The following is an 18,993-nucleotide window of genomic DNA, read 5'->3' on the forward strand; positions in this document are numbered from 1 at the left end:
AGTTGTTAAGCATCTGCTTTCGGCTCAGGTCATGATCCCAGGGTCCTGGGATCGAGCCCCGCGTTGGGCTCCCTGCTCAGAGGGAAGCCTGCTTCTCCTTCTCCCATTCCCCCTGCTTGTGTTCCCTCTCTCGCTGTGTCTCTCTCTGTCAAATAAATAAATAAAATCTTTAAAAAAAAAAGAAAATGAGGGCCAAAATCAAAGAAGGAAGAGAGAGAGGAATTGATATTTCTTGGGCTTTACCTATGTTTTCTCCTCATTTACTCCTTATAACAAGTGTACACATCAGTGCCACATATTATAAACGTAATACCTAAGGACTAGAAAGGTTAAGTGACTTGCTAAATTTATACTATTAGTAAGTAGTGGAGACAGCCATTCTGACTCTAATATCCCCAGAGTCCTCTCAATCATAATGCGGTGATTAAATTGATCTGCATTGTTTTGTACATTTATTTCATTTATTTGTTATTTTTATTTCATTTTATTTTTTAAAATATTTTATTTATTCATTTGACAGGGAGAGAGACAGCGAGACAGGGAACACAAGCAGGGGGAGAAGCAGGCCTCCCGCTGGGCAGGGAACCCAACACGGGGCTTGATCCCAGGACCCCAGGATCATGACCAGAGCCCAAGGCAGACGCTTAACTGACTGAGCCACCCAGGCGCCCCTGTACATTTATTTTAAAAAACACAGAACATTCAAACACAAGACAGTTATCTGTTGCTGAATGGTATTTTATTAGCTTAATAATTTGGGCCTGCCCTTAGCATTAATAAGCTTCAGCACTAATCACAAGATTTTCATTCACTGGTGGGGAAATTTTCTTGTTTTAAAAAATGCAGTTAGAGAAAGGGCGTCTACTTCTTGGGGGCTGCCGTGACGGCAGGTTTCTCTTCACGGGTGATGGGAATGGTGCGCTCAGGGCCAGAGGCCTGCTTCCTTGGTCCATTCACAGTGAGGACCCCATCAGATGACAGGGATGAAGTAATGGCAAGAGGGTCCACATCGGCTGGGATCCGGTATTTCCTGTGGAACTCCCGGGAGATAAAACCATGTTCATCCTAATCCAAGAGAATGAGGAAAGACAGAGATAAGAACAGGAAATTGCACCACTTGCTGAGAACTCAGACATCCTCCTTCCCCTTAAGTGTGACCATATGCCATTGCAACAAGAGAGAAAACCAAACAGCTGTTCTGTTTGGGGCTAAGATCAAGTTGCCTGGGTGCTCACTCTGACCAATGAGAGTCTGAGAAATTTGAAACAGTGAAAACGGCAAAGCTCTCCAAACTGAGGCATGGCTATTTTTAGGGATATTTCCCAAAGGTTTAGATCAGTGTTGGGACTCCAGGATCTGGAATATTATTCAGCATTGAAGATCTGGGAAGCCCAGAAATTGTCCTGACTCTTCAGGAATGTCCCAGAATGTCCCAGACCAACAGGACTGCTGCTAACAACAACAACACCCCTTCATCCAGGGAGACCATGATCCAAACTTAAATCACATAAGCAAAACTGAAACAGCCCGAGGACCTCAAATTATGCTGTTTGATGCACAAGTATCTGAATTATCAATAATCAGTAAGAAGCAGACTCATTTAAAAACCCTCCCAGAAGTTAATGAGAAGCCGTTCCTCATTCTCTAGAATTCTGCTAAAAACTACCTGCGCCAACCTTTACACCAGCTGAGTCTCAAGCATTTATGCAGACAGGCTCTCAGTTAACTGATTTCCACATGGGCTCCAGGATTTTAGCTGCTGAGTGCAGCTCTGAAACTTAAGCAAACCAAATAGTTCACCCTTTTAGACGAACTAAAGATGAGAGGATTCTGGAACATCTAAAAGCAAAGTTGCAAAATCCCAAAGTCAAGAGCCTTCGGGGTATACACAACTCATTTAATTACCAGGTGTCCAACAAGCACGATTCCTCAATCAGTGGTCCTCAACTTTGAATGGACATTAGAATTACCTAGGGGAGCTTTTAGAAATGCTGATGCCTGGGGCCCGCTCCTAAAAAAATTCTGATTTAATTGGTCTGGGATATGTCTAAGCACTGGGATTTTTTTTTTTTTTCTTCATTCCCCTAGTGATTCTAAGATGGCCAAAAGTCACAGGCTTAAATGGGAAATAAACATCCATGTATCCCATCTAAGGCAATCAAATCAAAACAAACAACAAAACTCACTTCTCTGGCCCAAACAACAACAACAACAGGTCTATCCCTGTCCCAGACCCTTATGGCTTAAGACTGGAAGGTCGCCAGGCTCAGGGGCTGATGGTAGTGTCTGGCGTATCATATGCACTGGACGAATGAGCAGAACAGAAGAGAAAACAAGCTACACACCTGGCGCTCTTCATGTTTGCCGTGCACCTCAATCACATCTCCCAACACCTTGACCTTGAGTTCCTCTGGGGAAAAGTGCTTCACATCCAGGTTGACAGAGAATCTGTCCTTCTCCAGACGCATCTAGAAATAGCAAGGTGGAGAGGAAGGTGTAGGAGAAAAGATGGTAGGAACGTGGATGACATTAGTGCAGTCTCTTCATTCTGCAGACTTGCTTGCTGTCCAGGTAGTTTTTCCTCCTGTTTTTGGCTGAAAGTCCCTTTTTGAATAAACATGGCTCTCTGGTTCAGGGGAGCCACACAGTGGTACCCAAAGCATACCGTGTGGTCATCAGACCCAAACTTTATTTACAGGGACAGGAGAGAAGACAGGCCACCCAGGGGAGCAATCACAAGGATGGGTCTGGGCATGGCTTCTACTGCCTCTCTGACCCCCATGCCTGGCCTTGCCATTTGTCTGTAAGACAAAGGCCCCTTCTTCTTACTCAGACCTCTGCCAAGGTCCCCACCCACTCAATCTGGAATGTTCTGCTGGCCCTGATTGTCCTTCCAAAGTCCTTGCTCACTCAGCTCCTGTTTACTCACACTTGAATATTTTTAAACCAGAGTGTTCTTTGTGACAGCTCTGTCAACCTTATCTGTTCACCCCATTCTCCCACCCTCTTAGGACAACTGGGGGTCCCAAGACTGGACCTACATTCTTTACTCATTAGGTTTGAACCCAGGTCAGTGCCCTGTCACAGTCCTGAGAAACCTGGAAAATCACAGATGAAGGAATAGAAAGAAAGTAAGTAGTGTTTGCTGTCTCCAGTTCCATGCAGTGGAGATGAAAACTCAGAATGAGGCAGGACTGCTTCCTGACCCTGAAACTTGAGATGCTAACATTTGTCAGGAGTATGAGATGTTAGAAGAGGTGAGCAAAGGGGTCTGAAGGCAGCTCTTTCCCTATAGATCTCTATGAACCAAACCAGAAAGCGGCATTCTACTTAGAAGTTAGGGGATGGAGGGCAATCTTTGCAGCACATGGAAAAAAATGCAGTAAGTAGGATACAGCGGAGCATCAAATACAAACAGGTAACTGGGGGAAAGAAACAGTAGCCTAGTCTATCTTCACTGGTGGACATGCAAGTGCCGAAGACACTTAGACATAGCCAGATTTAGGCAGGGAGAAAAAGGAGAGCAGGTGGACATGTTTCCAAGAGGTTCCAGGAAGAGCTCTCCTATCTTGGCAGAGACTTACCTCTGAGAGCCCGGTGTCAATCCAGCTGGGTGCCCGCAGGAATGAGGGTGGCCGAAGGTAGAAGGGGCTCAGGGAAGTAGAAGTTGGGAAGAGATCAGACTCTAACAGGTGCTCTCCGAAGAACTGGTCAAAGAGGCGGCTGGGGGAGTGGAAGGGAAAGAAGGGGCGGCGGATCCAGGGGTGGTGGATGGCGATGTCCATGGTGGCTAGGTGAGTGGAGGGGGTCAGCTGGCTGGTCAGCTCCTTCAGCTGCAGCTACAGCCAGCCCCTTATATACGCAGTCTTGTGAAGCTTCTGGAATGGTGATGTCAGGAGTTTTATTATCCCAGCTCACCGCCCGTTCATGGAGACTTGTGATCGGGGATTTGGCAGTGTGACACATACCCAGTACTCACTGAGCTAAGAAAAGAGAAATACAAACACGTCTGAGCTGGCCAGTGACTTGTCCTGGTCTTGTTTCACTAGCTTTCCATCCACACCCAGTGGCACCCCCCCCCTTTCTCTGGAGTTGGAACGGAGTCAGGAATCCCAAGCAGGCGGGTGGCGTGCCCCTCCTCCTCCTCTCCAGCCTAGTGTGCCAGGGGAATTGGGCCAGCAACTATCTTGGGCCTGGGCAGGAACTGGAATCTTCCTAGGCTGGGCCCCAGGGACATTAACTCTTTGTGGGTCCCTGGAGGAGAGCAGTGATCACCAACAAGTCAGTGCCAGGCATCTCTGTGGTGCCCGGGCTTGATCTGGGTTCAGGAGAGGACCCTGACATTAATCTGGGCAGAAGACCCTTCACCCCACCCCAAAGAAAGGGTGGGAAAGTTTCTTGCATCTTTCACCTTACACAGCGCGCAGAACGTTAAAACCAGGAGAGCTTTATGAAGTAGGGTACAGGGTGCATGGAACTTAGAAGGAGAGGAGGAGGTGTGGAAAATGTGCAAACTGTAAGGGTTTCGGCTAAGCCTCTCCAGGGCGTCCGGCGCCAGCCTCCCCTCCCCAGCTTGCTGCCCAGCCAGGACCCGCAGCTGTCCCCTCAGGCCGCCTGCGACAGCTGAAGGGTGTGCGGGGGAGGGCACGGGGGTCCAGGCGGCGCTGGTCACACACTTGTCGCTGGCGCTCAGGGGCCCGGCTCCTCGCCCCTCCCCCCCCCCAGGCTCCGCACTATTTTGGGTGGTGTAGACCCCGCCCCCACCTCCGACCGAGCCCTGGCTCTCCAGGCAGCTGGAGGGGTCGCTGCTCTGTTGGGGCTGCACCTCGGACCAGCGCCGCCGACGCCTCTGCAGCCATGTCGGGCCGCTCGGTGCCACATGCCCACCCAGCCACCACCGAGTACGAATTTGCCAACCCCAGCCGCCTGGGTGAGCAGCGCTTCGGAGAAGGTATGGCACAGACGCCACCCCCTTGCCTCCCACCCCCACCTCCTGAAATTCTGGGCTGACCTCCCAACGGTACTGGCCTCCACCCCACTCCGGGCTTAACTGAACTCCTGGGGCGAGCCATCTCCCACCCCAGATTCCCCCTCCACCCCCGCCAAGCAGGGCTCTTGTCCCCTTGCTACTGACCTCGGTGCAGATGCCTTGCCTGCGATGCCGGGATACCTGCCCCTGTCCCCCTTGGTGTGCCTTCTTATTCCCCTTCTGTGCACCGGTCCCCGTGTGGGTTGCCCTCCTTCACCCCCATCTCATTCCCTATCTCAGTCCCCTCTTTCCCGCTGCCACCCTGCAGCCCCTGCATCCCCCTGCTTCCTTTTCCTACTTCTCCTGACTCCCCGGCTGCTCTCCCGGGTCCTCGTCTCCTGAGCTCCCCATTTCACCCTGTTCCCACCTCATTCTCCCTCATCCTGCCTCTTGCCTTCTCTCTCTGCCCCTCAGGCCTCTTGCCAGAAGAGATCCTGACCCCCACCCTCTACCACGGCTACTATGTCCGGCCCCGGGCCACCGGAGCTGGGGAGGGCAGCAGGGCAGGGGCCTCTGAGCTCAGGCTCAGTGAGGGCAAGTTTCAGGCGTTTCTGGATGTGAGCCACTTTACCCCAGATGAGGTGACCGTGAGGACTGTGGACAACCTGCTGGAGGTGTCTGCCCGGCACCCCCAGCGCCTGGACCGCCACGGCTTCGTGTCTCGAGAGTTCTGCCGCACCTATGTCTTGCCTGCCGATGTGGACCCCTGGCGGGTCCGCGCTGCTCTCTCCCATGATGGCATCCTTAACCTGGAGGCCCCTCGGGGTGGCCGACACTTGGACACAGAGGTCAATGAGGTCTACATCTCCCTGCTCCCTGCACCTCCTGATCCCGAGGAAGAGGAGGAGGCAACCAGAGTTGAGGCCTGAGTGCCGTGGAGCCAGCAAGCTGCGAACCCCTTTCTACCTCCCACGGTGATATGAGCAGCTGCCCACCACCCCAGAGGTAGCAGCATCCTTGGGGGAAGGGAAAAGTGCATGGCCCACAATGTATGGTTTGGTCCCTTGAGACGTGTCGTAGCCTTTGGTTTAGTTCTGGGTGGAGCTGAATAAACCCAAATCTCAGGGCCTTGTTTGTGCTGCTCCCTATTCTGTGGCCTGGACAATGGGATGGGCAGGGAGGGAGGGGGGGTCATAGCCAGCTAGACAAAAAGCTCCTCAGTTAGATGTGCCCAACGTCACAGCACCCTGAGCTCACACTTGGATGCTGAGATCATACCCGGAAGCTGACCTGACTCCAGATCAAATTCCTAGCCATAATTTTCTCACAATGCAACAAAAGAGAGAGTGATCCTGGGAGGGAAAAGGGATATGCCGTCCAAACAGCCCAGAGGGCACTGTCTGAGCTGGTGATTAGAGACACAAAAACAAGGGTCTCCAGCCTGTCTGGCCTGTTTTGGGTAGGGGTTGGGAAAACAGTTTTAGGCTGGAGGGAGTTGCCTAAAGCCCTGTTTTCCCAGAGTAAGGTCTGTCCACTGAAAATGGTTTCTAATTCCGAGCGATGGAGTATGCATACACAGGGCACAGGCACGGAAGCCTCTGCCATTGTCACCAAACCACAGAGTCTCTCCAACTTGTGCAATAGGGGAGGCTTATGAGAGAAAACATTTGTTTCTAATCTTGGTGCATCCCAAAGAGAGGAATCACTGAATCACCCACCCAATCCAAGACTAAATGCAGGGATCTAGGGCTAGGCCAGGGAACCCTCCTTTGAAAGCAGAGGGTTTGTTTTCTTTCTTTCTTTCTGTCTTTCTTTCTTTCTTTCTTAGTCAGAGAGAGAGAGAGAGAGAGAGAGCACAAGCAGGGGGAGTGACAGGCAGAGCAGGCAGAGGGAGAAGCAGGATCCCCGCCGAGCAAGGAGCCCCTTGCGGGACTCGATCCCAGGACCCTGAGATCATGACCTGAGCCAAAGGCAGACGCTTAACCAACTGAGCCACCCAGGTGTCCCAATTGGAAGCAGTCTTAATACTAGGGACATGGTGTGTTCAGGAAAGTGTGGGTGTCTGGCTCTTCAATTACTCTCTGTTGTTCATACACATGTTTGATTTGAGGAGTGTCCAGAAGACCTCCTTGCCCCCAAATATACGTTTTACCAGGTTGTGGTGGACACCTGAAATTCTTCCATTAAAGTGGTTGATTCTGAACCTTTTTAGGTTACAGACCCATTTGAAAAACCTAGCAAAAGCAATAGATCCTCTTACCAGAAAAAATACACATGCTACCAAATTTGCCTTACACTTTGAATAGGTTCACATGGCTCTTGAGATCCATTCATATGCCCCTCCCTAGGGATCTGTGGATGCCCAAGATAAGAGCCCTCACTCAAAGAATTCAATTCTTGGTTAAAGCATTACCCCTTATCAAAAATGAAAGCACGCCTCAGAGAAATAACTATTGATATATTTGTTTGTTCATCCATTCATTCAACAAATGTTTCTCAACCCCCAAGTAATACACTATGGTAGGTGTACATTATAAACATAGATTTAAAAAACATGCTCTTTTATTGTCTACTCTCAGGAACCTTAATCTAGTTGAGAAGAAAAAGAAACTAGAAAGGATCCTGTTCAGACTTCAACCAGAACAACTTCCATTGATCTATTTTGGAATTGTTATTTTTATGTGAGCTTTATTTCAAAGAGAGGGTTCCTTGGCCAGAAAAAAATGGAAACCTCTCATTTAGTCCAAATCCCCATACCACTCAAATTCTTTTACAACTCTTAGTCAACTTCCTTTTGGGACATTTTAAGTGACAGAGAACTTAGAACTTCATAAGTTCTTATTGGCAGTTCTTCATCAGAACTTTCTGGATGTATTTCCTATTAATTCTTCCTTCTATTGATCCCAAATATTCATTTCAGTAACTTCTGCTCATTGGTCTGGTTATGTCCAGAAAATAAATGCAATCCTTCTTTCACTTGGGAGTCCCTTTCAGATATTTTAAAATAACCATCCCATCCTCTTAAGGCTTCTCTTTCCCAAGAAAACATACCTAATTCTTTTAACCATATCTTATAGAACTTTTTTTAAGTTTATTTATTTATTTATTTACATAATCTCTACACTGAATGTGGGGCTCAAACTCATGACCCCGAGATCAAGAGTTGCACACTCTACTGACTGAGGCAGCCACTAGGACTTTCCAAACCACTTAGCACCTAGACAACTTTCTCTTGAACACACTGCCTTTTGACAATGTAACTCGAAATTCAGCATGTAGACCTAAAATTATTATTCCAATCACGGGCTGACTGGTACAGACTTCAGTGGAATCATCAACACCCTTGTTTATCACTCTAGAATTCCATTAATGCTGCTTAAGTTATATTAGGCTTTCTGGGTACCACAATACACTGTTGATTCCTTTGGAGTTTCTGGTCATAAAATCTCTTTGGTGTTTTCCTTTATGCATTACCTCTTTAAATTAGAGAAAGTGACTGGAAAGGGACCAGACTGTGGAGGGCTTTGAGTGCCAGGCTAAGAGGTTTGGGTAGCAGGATGAAAAGAATACAGTTAATGATAGAATACAGAAGGAATTGCTAGGGGAGAAGCATAGCGGTGAAGTTAAGAGGCTAGTGCAATGATCCAGCACAAGATAATAAAGTAGGGTGCTGTGCCATCCAACAAGGAGCTGAGAACAAGAAGTAATAACAATAGTGGCACCTGGGTAGCTCAGTCGTTAAGCGTCTGCTTTTGGCTCAGGTCATGATCCCAGGGTCCTGGGATCGAGCCCCGCATCGGGCTCCCTGCTCTTTGGGAAGCCTGCTTCTCCCTCTCCCACTCCCCCTGCTTGTGTTCCCTCTCTCACTGTGTCTTTCTCTGTCAAATAAATAAATAAAATCTTAAAAAAAAAAAAGAAGTAATGACAATAACTAGGACTTAGTGAAAGCTTCCCGCGTCAGCCCTGAAGACAAGCCTTGCGGGTTTCACAAATTCTCCCAGGGCCCATAGTTTCTACAGAGGAGTTTGCTCAACAGCAGCCTGCTCTCTGGAGAGAGTGAAATGAGTCTGACGTTGGGTCATTGGAAGGAGAAGCTGAGTTGAAGTGGGAGTGGAGCTTCTGTAGTTCTGTGCCGGGCACGAGGAAGTAAGTGGTCAGGAAGTGCTGAGGCCATTCCAATCATAGGACCACGTGATTTTTGACCAGAAAGGGGGTTAGACAATGAGTTGAGTCCTCTCACCCTCATAGAAAAAAGCAATTTGCCCACATTAATCCCAAAAGCAACGGAGACTTAAAAGGAATCCATTTCCCTAAATTTAAGTTTCCAAGAGACTCCCATACTCAAACCCAGGTTCTGGACAGGGATAATAAGAAACTGATACAGGATACCTTGAAAGTGAAACTCCATTAAAACCGAGTAGTGCTAGGGAAACATAAGTTAAGACTCTTCACTCCATTATAGAGGATATATTTCAATGACAGTGTGGGGTAGTAGAGAAACACTTCTTAAGGAAACCCAGAGCCCTTTTCTATCTCACGTTTCTTTTCACTGAAGCTTGAAGCTCAAAGTTCATGGCTTCATCAAAGTAGCTCCAAATCCTGAAGGTGAGATAGCTCTCACCTGGAGCCCATGTGTGCTCCTCTACCCCTTGGCTGGGAACAGTCACCTGGGAATCACTCCAGCAGGTGGCTTCCAAAGTCCAACCTGCTAGGTTGAAATCTGACACTGACAGAGACTCCCTTGGAGCCGCTATTGAAAGCTAAACCAGGAACCAGGAAATGCACCAGCCTCTTTCTGTAGAAAAACAGCTGCGTTCCTCTGAGACAGAACACCATGGGAAACCAGCTCTGCTGTGGGGGAAGCTGGTGAGTAGGGGCAGAGGGTGGAGGGTAACGTCTCTGTTGGTGGACATGGAGGCCCAGAGAAAAAGGGAAAGCCTGCAGATAGTTCTCTACCAACCTCCCACTGCTACCTCCCTCTGCCTGGCACATCTTCGGGTGCCAACACCAGAGCATTACCTCTTTCTGTGTTCACTCCTTTCAGAAAGCCTCAGAAAACACAGCCAAGCCTGCTGACTGTTGAGGGGCCAAAGCCAGACTGGAATGGTGAATTGGCATGGTTTCTCTTTGTCTTCCTCTCCTTTCGCTCCCTTCCCTTCTTCCCCAGATGATAATCATAGTTCTGGTGTTTGAGAGCTTACTATGCTCCAGGCACTTTTCAAACAATCTCTTCCCAACAATGCTGAGGGAGGTGGCCTTACTCCTGTTTTTACAGCTGAGAAGCTGAGGCTCAGAGAAGTTAACTTGTCCCAGGTCACATGGCTAAGTGAGGAAATAAACCAATATTCCAGCCCCGACCCAAGTAAGTCAGTCTGACTGTAGAGCCTGGCTAGAAACACTACCCCTGATATTCCAAACAAAACATATTTTTTCCTCTTAAAATATTAGTAGGACCAGGGGTGCCTGGGTGGCTCAGTCAGATAAGTGTCTGACTCTTGGTTTCGGCTCAGGTCATGATCTCAGGGTCATGGGATTGCATCCCGCGTAGGGCTTGTCAGGCTCAGCACGGAATCTGCTTCAGATTCTCTCTCCCTCTGCCCCTCCCGCTCACTCTCTCTCTCTCACAAATAAATGAAACCTTAAAAAATTTATTTTTATTTTTAAAGATTTTATTTATTTATTTGACAGAGACAGAGATAGCAAGAGCAGGAACACAAGCAGCGGGAGTGGGAGAGGGAGAAGCAGGCTTCCCGCCGAGCAGGGAGCCCGATGCGGGACTCGATCCCTGGACTCGATCCCAGGATCATGACCTGAGCCGAAGGCAGATGCTTAACGACGGAGCCACCCAGGTGCCCCTTAAAAAAACTTAAAGTACTAGAAGGACTGGATATTGTTCTCCTCTGTTTCTCATTATCTCAATAAACTTACAGAGACTTCAAGACAGTATGTCGATTAAAAAGCTTTTTATTTTAAAATATCATTATTATTATTTATTATTATTTTCTGATTACAAAAGTGACACACATTCACTGTAGAAAATTTGGAAAATCCCAAAGAGCAGAAAATAAGAAGCGACCATAAATATTCTAAATATATTTATAGCAACCATAAATGATGGGAACATTTTAGTCTATTTCCATGTGATCCCTTTTTTTTGGTGTACCTCAGAGTTACATTTATTCATGCCACAAAGGAAACAACACGTCTACAAGGTACAGCGATGCTCCACGTTCCCATCTAACAGAGCTTGCTGATACTGATGTTCCAATTAAGCTGATTAATGATGACCATGAGCAGGTGCAGGACTCAAAGCTTTCAAAGCTTTCCTTCTTTTATCAGCAGTCCTGATTTTATAAACGGTGAAGCCCATTAACCCCGCTCCTACACAAATCTCCTGGTAAACTTGGGTATAGTAGGCCTTCACAGGGATCCAAACATTTTTAACAAGGCTTTGAAGCATCTCAGCACAAAACCCCTGGCTCAGGTGACCCCAACCCACACAGCCAATGACTCAGAAAGGTCACCTCCATGTAATCCTTTTGAAATGCCTATGTGCATAGCTTTTATCCCAAAACATGCTTTATTATCCTTTTACTAACTTAAAGAGTAAGATTTCTCATGCTATTAGATGTTCTTCCAACATGTTTCTTAAATGGATGTATAATGGTCTATTGATCGGAGATGCCATTTATTTAGTCAGTTCCCAATGTTAGACATACAGGATATTTCCTATTTTTTGCAATTGTAAATAAGGCTACAATGAGTGTTCATATTTGTACCCGCTTATTTCTTAGGATATGGAATTGCTACATCAGAGGGTACACACTTTATGTTTAAGCCTCCGTATACTTTTTGTCAAGTGCATTCCGGGAAAATTGAGCCAATTTTTATTCATACTACCAATATAGGAGAGTACTCATATAGTTTCCGGAATTCTGAGCTAAAAATAAAATCCTATCAACTATGAGTCTAACAGAATATTCCACTTAGGTTGTGTCCAGGCATTGTATAGTATCCAACTTGGGAACAGGCTCCATTCACTAAAATTGAGTCGTCCAAATCTGTTGCTTTAGAATTTACGTTCTCTTTATCCATTTAAGTAGAAGTAAGTAGGAAAACAGTAGCAACAAGGGGCAAGGAATTGGAGGCTAGGATAAGGCTATGACTAGACAGAGGTTTAAAGGAAAAAAAAAAAAAGGAAGAGCTGAAGTGGCAGAAGTAGAAAGACCTAGAACTGGGTTTCAAAGCTTTTCTTCTGAACCACCTGTAAACTTCAGATGGTGATTCTATCTGCTTTCAACTCAGCAAGCTGCATTAAAAGCAAAAGTCAAACCAAAACACAAACCTCTGTCAAATATGTGGGGAAAATCATGATTTTTCCACAGTAGTAAAATGGACATGATCTAGAAGTTTCCTTCCCTCTCTCTTTCTTTTTAGTTAGCAAAAGGAGGAAATTTCCTTATGGAGACAGAAGTCACACAGATAGAGTTGGCTCTGGTGAGAGTTTGGAAATGCACTAGCAAGAAAAAGCATCCGGAGTAAGCCCCAAACTATTCAGCCTATTTCCTCAGACAAGTGTTTTTCTCTGGCCATCAAACAGTTGACAATCACATAGACACACTGGCTCCACCGGGGACCCCAGGGGCTCCGAATTGAGCCTGTCCTACAGCTCAGAAATGAGGTCTGTCCTGCAGCGAGGACAAGGTAGCTGAGTCACTCACCAAATTCAGAGCTCCCTGTGCTGTGCATGTTAAAGGTTAAATATCTCTCACTTTCTCTGTTAATTAAAGACAAGGACAGGGAAGCAGGGAGGGAGATGACCTGTTAGAAAAGGGCTTTCAGGGGTCCTAATTTGTTAGCCCTGGTTGTGGCAGCTTCTGTGACTCCCAGAGTGAGAACCCCGTGTTAGCAGAGACCCTGGGGAAAAAAAAAAGGCACCGAAGCAGCAGCAAGAGGGTCTCTGAATCCAGGAACATCCCATTATTTGGCAGGTTTCCCTTACCCTCTGCTGGGATTAGCCTGTTAGACAATCCCAGAATAGCCCTCAACCCAGCTATATCCCTGGCATGTTGTGCTTGGTTGCCTGAGGCTGTATTTTGTGTTTGGTTATGTCAGTCGTACCACTCCACCTTCCAGAACCATCCTTGGGAGAGAGATGTGGTACCCTTGATAAATGCTTTCAGGCCGACTCAGGGTGAATCTTTGTTAGAGGGAAGTGAGAGAAGGTCATCCCAGAATGTTAAGGAGGCCACAGAACAAATGGTGAAGCTGAGAAGACTGAGGCCAGGACTCTTACACGTGGGTGATCTGTGTTTCTTTTCACAGGAGCTGCCCACCAACTTCCCAGAGGAAAAAGAAACCGGGTAACTGGGTGTTGGGGGTGGGGGCTTGGAGTGGTCGAATTAGAGAAGAGAAGATGCTGGAACCAGTGTCCTCGGGAAGGGCATAAGGATGAAAAAGAGGAGTAGCCTTGGAAAGGGATAAAGGGAGATAGTACACCAGAGAAAATCTTCCGGGGTTCCAGACCGGCTCTGAAACTCTACGTTTCCATTATCCTTTCCATTATCTTAGTGGCAAGGTTGGTTGCTCATTCTTTCATTCACCCAGCAAAAGTTAACTGAGCACTTACAGTGTATGGGAGGCACTCTGCTGGGTCCCGAGGAGGCAGAGAGGCACACTGTCTCAGTCCTCGAGGAGCTCAAAATCAACTTTGAGAGACTTGTTTACACATAAACAAGTAACTGCAATGCAATCTACTGGTGCTGTAATAGATTCACACTCGTACCATGGGAGAATGGGAGACAACACCAGTGTCGAAGGAATAATATAGCAAGTTCTCAAGCTGGAAGAGGAGCAGAGAGGAAAGGTTAGGCAGTGGAATTATCTCTTGTAGAGGAAGGAAGGATGGAAGGAAGGAAGGAAAAGGAAGGGAAATGAAAGGAAAGGGAAGGGAAGGAAAGGAAGGGGGAGGAAGGAAGGGAGGAAGAAAGGGAAGAAAGGGAAGGAAGGAAGAAAAGAAGAAAGAAACAGGAAAGAAGAGGCTGAGTTGATTGAAAGTGACTGATTGGTGTGGCTGAGCACTTACCACACTGCACTGTAATAGTCTGTATACACATTTGTCTCCCCTAATAGACTGTAAGCTCCCTGAGGCAGAGAAAATAGTCTGCTCATCCTTCTAGCCCCAGAATGTGGCACACAGCCTGGCAAAAAAAATGGGCTCTCAACATGTATTTGCTGCACTGTGTCAGGGGCTGGTGAAAAATGAGGCTGGAGGATATATATTATGGGCAGAGCATGAGAGGAGTTTGGATGTGGGAAGGGCCGCAGTGAAAGAGGCGAGAGCAGAGGCAGGGAGATTAGTTAGAAATCCACCATAATAGTTTAACGGAGATTCAAAGAGGGCAATCTCAGTAGAGACAGGGAAGGGAGGATGAATTTAAGTTGGATTTCTTCCTCTCAGGAAGCCGCGCAAGACGGGCTCTGAAGCAGCCGAAGCAGCAGTACAGTGCAAAGGTAATGACAGGCCTCTGGCCCTTTCCAGGGGGCTGCTCAGACATGTGATCTGAGGACTCAGCTTTTTCACCCTGCCACACATCTCAGTTATCTTGAACCAGAGCTTGCTGGTTCTGCCCCACAAAGGAGCAAAGGGGTCGGTCAGAATCGCCGACCCCGCTTTGTGGGTGAGGGGCAAAAGCAAGCCAAGAATCTCCCTTAATGCTGTCTGTTTCTTGCAGGCCTGTGACACAAGAGGACATATTTATGAACAGGTGTTAGAGAAGCCCACGTCTCAGGAGAGGAGTCAAGGCCTCAGGTTGAAGGAGAGCAGCTTACATTATGCAGACATTCAAGTGTGCAGCTCTACCCAGCCACGCTCTACTCTGGAGGTGAAGCACCTGCAGTTCAAAAATGCTACGCAGTACGCAACCCTTCGCTTCCCCCAGGCCACACGCCGCTATGACAGCAAGAACGGGACCCTAGTGTGAGCATTGGGGAGGACAGACGTGTTTCCATCATTTTACCACTACTCCCTTGGGGAGAATCTGCACTGGGGAATTGGCTGGCAGCCCAGAGATGGCTGCCACGTTTTAAAGAACTCCAGGGCCCTTGTGAGTGCCCCCAGTCTTGCCCCCTCCCCTAGGCCTATCTTTTACTTGCCACCATTAGCTTGGAGTTGTATTTGGGTTAGCTAGGGGTGGATGGAGTTCCACAAAATGAGGGGGGCTAGGATGAGTGCGCAGGAAGTTTTTTGACCCCTTCCTTTGCTCCTGCTTTCAAGAGAAGTGCTAATACGACAGGTTACCCCAGCACTTGAGCTGCTTTTGTTGGGCTTAATTTAGTGGTGTCTCTTTTACACACCTTAAACTCCAAAGCTGAAGAAGGAGAGGTGCTCTGGAAAAGCATTCTGAGTTCTTGTGCACAGCCCCCAGAGCTGGCTTGGGCAATTCCCTTGGTGGTTGGGTCAAGGGTCCCAGAACCTAAACAGACAAACGAGGGCAAGGGCTGAGGCGTGGAGGAAGCTATCTCGGACCATCGGTTACAAGTACTTCAAGTCACCGACAGCACTGCATAGCCCGGAAACTCCCCTTGGCTGGACTGTTGGCTCTCGCAGGTGCGGAGCCGCTGGGATCAATAAATCGCATAAGGAACATGCCTGGTGCGTTTTCCGGGGTGGGGGTCTGCAGGCTCTACGTAAGCGAAGCAGGTCTCGCTCAGCCTGAGGGCAGCCAATAAATCCAGACACTTCGCGCGCGGGACCCCACAGGCCTTGGCTGGGGCGGAGCGGGGCTGTGATCTGGACGCCCAGGAGGCGGGTTTCCATCTGCAGAAGACGGAGCTGCCCGGGCCCGTCCTGGCATTCAGGGGGGCGGGGCGGCGTCGGCCCGCAGGAGGCGGGTCAGGGAGGTAGGGGGCGGGGTCAGGGCCTGCTGGGGTTGCTGTCTGGGCCGTTAGGAGGCGGAGCCGGCCAAGGAAGGGGCGGGGCCTAGGTTGTCAGGGTCTGCCTCGCGCCGGCAAGAGGTGGGTGGGGCCGGGCGGGGGCCGGCCTCCGCGTCACCATGGCATCAGGAACGCAGCGGCGACGCCGTAGCAGGAGGGGGCCGAGCTCAGAAGGGCTGGGGACAGAGATGCTGAACCAGACACACCGATGATTTAAGAGGTAGGTGCTGAAAGGGGGGGAAGGGAGCCCGGGGCGTGGGGGGGGTGCCTGGAAAATATACTTACCACTGGTTGAGCGTCCAGATCAGAAAGGGGGACACACCTAGGGGTTAGATGGGGGGGGGGGGGGCGTTGCTGGAAAGAAGGAGGCGGAAGTTTCAGGTTCTGAGCCGGCTCTGAGCCCTACAGGTTCTTAGGGTGAAGTTCCAGATTCAGACTTTCAGAGCTTGGAGTAGTAATGCACGTCCCCTTTCAGTCTGTATGCCATCCTTCCCGAATACCGATGCCCATCGATTTATCCCTAAGAGGGATGATTCCTTAGGACGAACACAGTACTGAGAATGGAATCACAGCACAAAATACTTGGTAAATCATAGTATTGACTTCATAGAATGTGAGTATTTAAAACACTTGGAACAGTACATAGTATGCAGTCAAATGTTGGCTGCCATTATCATCATTATCATCATTTTCCCGGCCTCTTCTCTGGCGTAGACCTAGAGCAAGTGGATTTGGAAGAAGTGGCTAGAAAACTTCCTCCACTACTAATTGGCAGAGCAACTCTCTAGCCTGTTTACTATTAGCTGGGGCGTAATACCAAGAACTTTATTTCCAACGGTTATTTACTATGACGGTCCAATAAGATGATGTAGGTGATAACACTTTGTAAACTTAAAGTGCTATGTAAAAATTTCTGCCTTAAAATATAAATGCAGCCTTTCTAGGTTAAAATGGAATTGCTGAGGATGAATGGAAGTACCCACAAGCAGAGCTCCCAGTATTTGTCTTGATTGTCTTCAGAATTCTTACTGTGGTCCTTTACTGATAACCTTAGGGAAGAGGGAAAATGCATTGTTGGTTGACTGATAGGGAAGCATTGCTCTTTACTTTATTACTATTAAGCCTAAGTGGCTAGTTTTTAAAATATCACTGGTTTAGTCCTGCTATGATTATAATATCTTTGGCTGGATTTCCTGCTAACCAGGGTCCCATTTCTGAAACTTCTCGATGACTTAAGTTGATAGATTTGGGGCAGGGGACTGACACTACTAGATTGGTTTAGCTCTGGAATTTTTTTTCCTGTCCTGTATTTTTGTACATTCTCCCTCTTCCTATTTTAAGGTGGCCCTGATCCGGCTTTTCTAGGGACTCTGAAGATGGGGACTCAAGTGGTTAGGAGACTCTGTAACTCCCTGCTGCCAGCAGAACCCTCTGTAAGTTTCTGGTGTACTGTTGAAAGGAGTGTGATGACATTAATGGAATTTTGGTACAGTTCCACAACTGGGGGATTTCTCCATCAAGACTCAGATCTTGGAACAAAATTGGCATATATTTGCTTTCTTTTCTTGCTTCCCCTTCTTGTAGAAATTCTATCTCCCTTGATTCATTATTAATAAAATCAGGGAGAAGTTGAAAAATTATAGCAATTAATCAGATATATGCAGTTTAAAAGATTTAAATAATGCATGTTAATTATAGGGCATTTGGGAAATATTGCAAACCATGATTTTGTTTATTTTTTTATTTTAATTTTTAAAAAGATTTTATTTATTTATTTGAGAGAGAGAGAGGGAGAGAGCATGAGCAGCAGGGAGGGGTGGAGGGAGAGGGAGAAGCAGACTCCCCACTGACCCAGGTGCCCTTAAAACAAACATTTTAACAATTAACAAACATTAAGTTAAATAAAAGCAAGAGTCAAGGGGTGCCAGGGTGGCTCAGTTGGGTTAAGCATCCAACTCTTGATTTTTGCTCAGGTCATGATCTCAGGGTCATGAGCTCCAGCCCTGCACTGGGTTCCACACTCAGTGGGGAGTCTGCTTCTCTCCTTCTCCCTCTGCCCCTCTCTCAGCTTGTGCTCTCTCTTTCTCTCTCAAATAAATAATAAATAAATCTTTTAAAAAATGTTTGTTTTATTACTGTTACAAGTGTTTGGTAAACATTATAATGGTTCTAATTTTCTTGACAATTTTTCTGTTTGTTCAACTTTTAGATTCCCCTCCCCCATTGTAAATAACATTGATTTCCTCATTTAAGACTTTTTTCCTTAGGATTGGGTTCCAGAAGTAGAATTCCTAGGTCAAAGGAGGTGAACATTTTAAGTAATAAGTTACCTTTTAAAAGAAGAATCATGGTATCAAATTATATATACATCTTCCAGAAGGCAGAGGGTCATCAGCTGAGAGAAGGGTTCTTTGTAGAAATCTGGCCACCTCTTGCAATGAGACCTTAGGTCCTGCAGAAAGATTATTTCATGATAGTGTGGTTAGTAATGTGGAGCACTAACATATTATGAATTGCAGTCCAGAGGTATGGGGGCTTGCCTAGTGTTTCACAGTAGAGACATTCAAGGGTCACTTCTAAAATAGCCACCAGGTGTCGCTAGTCTTTTTTTTTTTTTTTTTTTTAAGATTCTATTTATTTATTTGACAGAGAGAGACACAGCGAGAGAAGGAACACAAGCAGGGGGAGCGGGAGAGGGAGAAGCAGGCTCCTGGCTGAGCAGGGAGCCCGATGCGGGGCTCGATCCCAGGACCCTGGGATCACAACCTGAGCCGAAGGCAGAGGCCTAACGACTGAGCCACCCAGGCGCCCCCAGATGTCGCTAGTCTTAATTTAATTTTTACCTTAGGATAACCAGCTGATGACTTTTGAGATGTGAATTTAAAAAATTCATGTAGAATGTATTTGCATATCTGCCTAAGTACAGTTTATATTAAGCACTAGCATCTGGTGATTACTTTGGCAACATCCTACTCTAGGCTCTTAACCGTTCTGTCTCTTTTTCCCTTTTTCTTCCCACCCAGTCTGTCACACTCACCCTGTACACTCTGTCCCCCCATACTAATATTGGATTCTTAGTTTTACTAGTC

General features: G+C 47.3%; 5 protein-coding genes across 14 annotated transcripts in view; 3 read left to right on the top strand and 2 right to left on the bottom strand.

Moving 5' to 3' along the window:
* Nucleotides 1-720: 720 nt before the first annotated feature.
* On the bottom strand, nucleotides 721-4,077 carry CRYAB (crystallin alpha B). The gene is made up of 3 exons (XM_027580674.1): nucleotides 3,585-4,077; nucleotides 2,346-2,468; nucleotides 721-1,065 (listed from the first exon to the last, which is right to left on the bottom strand). The coding sequence occupies exons 1-3, from the start codon at nucleotides 3,783-3,785 to the stop codon at nucleotides 862-864; spliced, it is 528 nt and encodes a 175-aa protein (XP_027436475.1). The 5' UTR covers nucleotides 3,786-4,077; the 3' UTR covers nucleotides 721-861.
* A 217-nt stretch (nucleotides 4,078-4,294) lies between these two features.
* HSPB2 (heat shock protein family B (small) member 2) lies at nucleotides 4,295-6,107 on the top strand. Its single transcript, XM_027580673.2, has 2 exons — nucleotides 4,295-4,951; nucleotides 5,444-6,107. The coding sequence occupies exons 1-2, from the start codon at nucleotides 4,858-4,860 to the stop codon at nucleotides 5,896-5,898; spliced, it is 549 nt and encodes a 182-aa protein (XP_027436474.1). The 5' UTR covers nucleotides 4,295-4,857; the 3' UTR covers nucleotides 5,899-6,107.
* Nucleotides 6,108-9,715: 3,608 nt separating this feature from the next.
* C11H11orf52 (chromosome 11 C11orf52 homolog) lies at nucleotides 9,716-15,615 on the top strand. 2 transcript variants are annotated; one of them, XM_027580676.1, is made up of 4 exons: nucleotides 9,716-9,835; nucleotides 13,295-13,332; nucleotides 14,430-14,482; nucleotides 14,704-15,615. In XM_027580676.1, exons 1-4 carry the CDS (start codon nucleotides 9,804-9,806, stop codon nucleotides 14,950-14,952), a joined length of 372 nt encoding a protein of 123 aa, XP_027436477.1. In that variant the 5' UTR covers nucleotides 9,716-9,803; the 3' UTR covers nucleotides 14,953-15,615. The 2 variants fall into 2 exon arrangements, with proteins under 2 accessions (XP_027436477.1, XP_027436476.1); XM_027580675.1 differs by lacking the exon at nucleotides 9,716-9,835 and adding an exon at nucleotides 12,412-12,507.
* Nucleotides 10,860-12,112, bottom strand: LOC113915010 (ATP synthase subunit ATP5MPL, mitochondrial-like). Its single transcript, XM_035723046.1, has one exon. The coding sequence runs from the start codon at nucleotides 11,427-11,429 to the stop codon at nucleotides 11,247-11,249; it is 183 nt and encodes a 60-aa protein (XP_035578939.1). The 5' UTR covers nucleotides 11,430-12,112; the 3' UTR covers nucleotides 10,860-11,246.
* Nucleotides 15,616-16,028: 413 nt separating the features above from the next.
* DIXDC1 (DIX domain containing 1) overlaps nucleotides 16,029-18,993 on the top strand; it is a 67,963-nt gene continuing 64,998 nt past the window's right edge. For 7 of the 9 annotated variants that reach the window (XM_027578147.1, XM_027578150.1, XM_027578149.1 and 4 more), the window contains exons 1-2: nucleotides 16,029-16,124; nucleotides 17,246-17,337. In XM_027578147.1, the coding sequence (XP_027433948.1) occupies nucleotides 17,281-17,337 (57 nt within the window). In that variant the 5' untranslated portion in view covers nucleotides 16,029-16,124; nucleotides 17,246-17,280. The remainder of the gene's footprint in view (nucleotides 16,125-17,245; nucleotides 17,338-18,993) is intronic. The other 2 variants (XM_027578156.2, XM_027578157.1) reach the window with 2 other exon arrangements.

The sequence above is a fragment of the Zalophus californianus genome, chromosome 11, assembly GCF_009762305.2.
Source record: "Zalophus californianus isolate mZalCal1 chromosome 11, mZalCal1.pri.v2, whole genome shotgun sequence".
In the NCBI taxonomy this organism is placed as follows: domain Eukaryota; kingdom Metazoa; phylum Chordata; class Mammalia; order Carnivora; family Otariidae; genus Zalophus; species Zalophus californianus.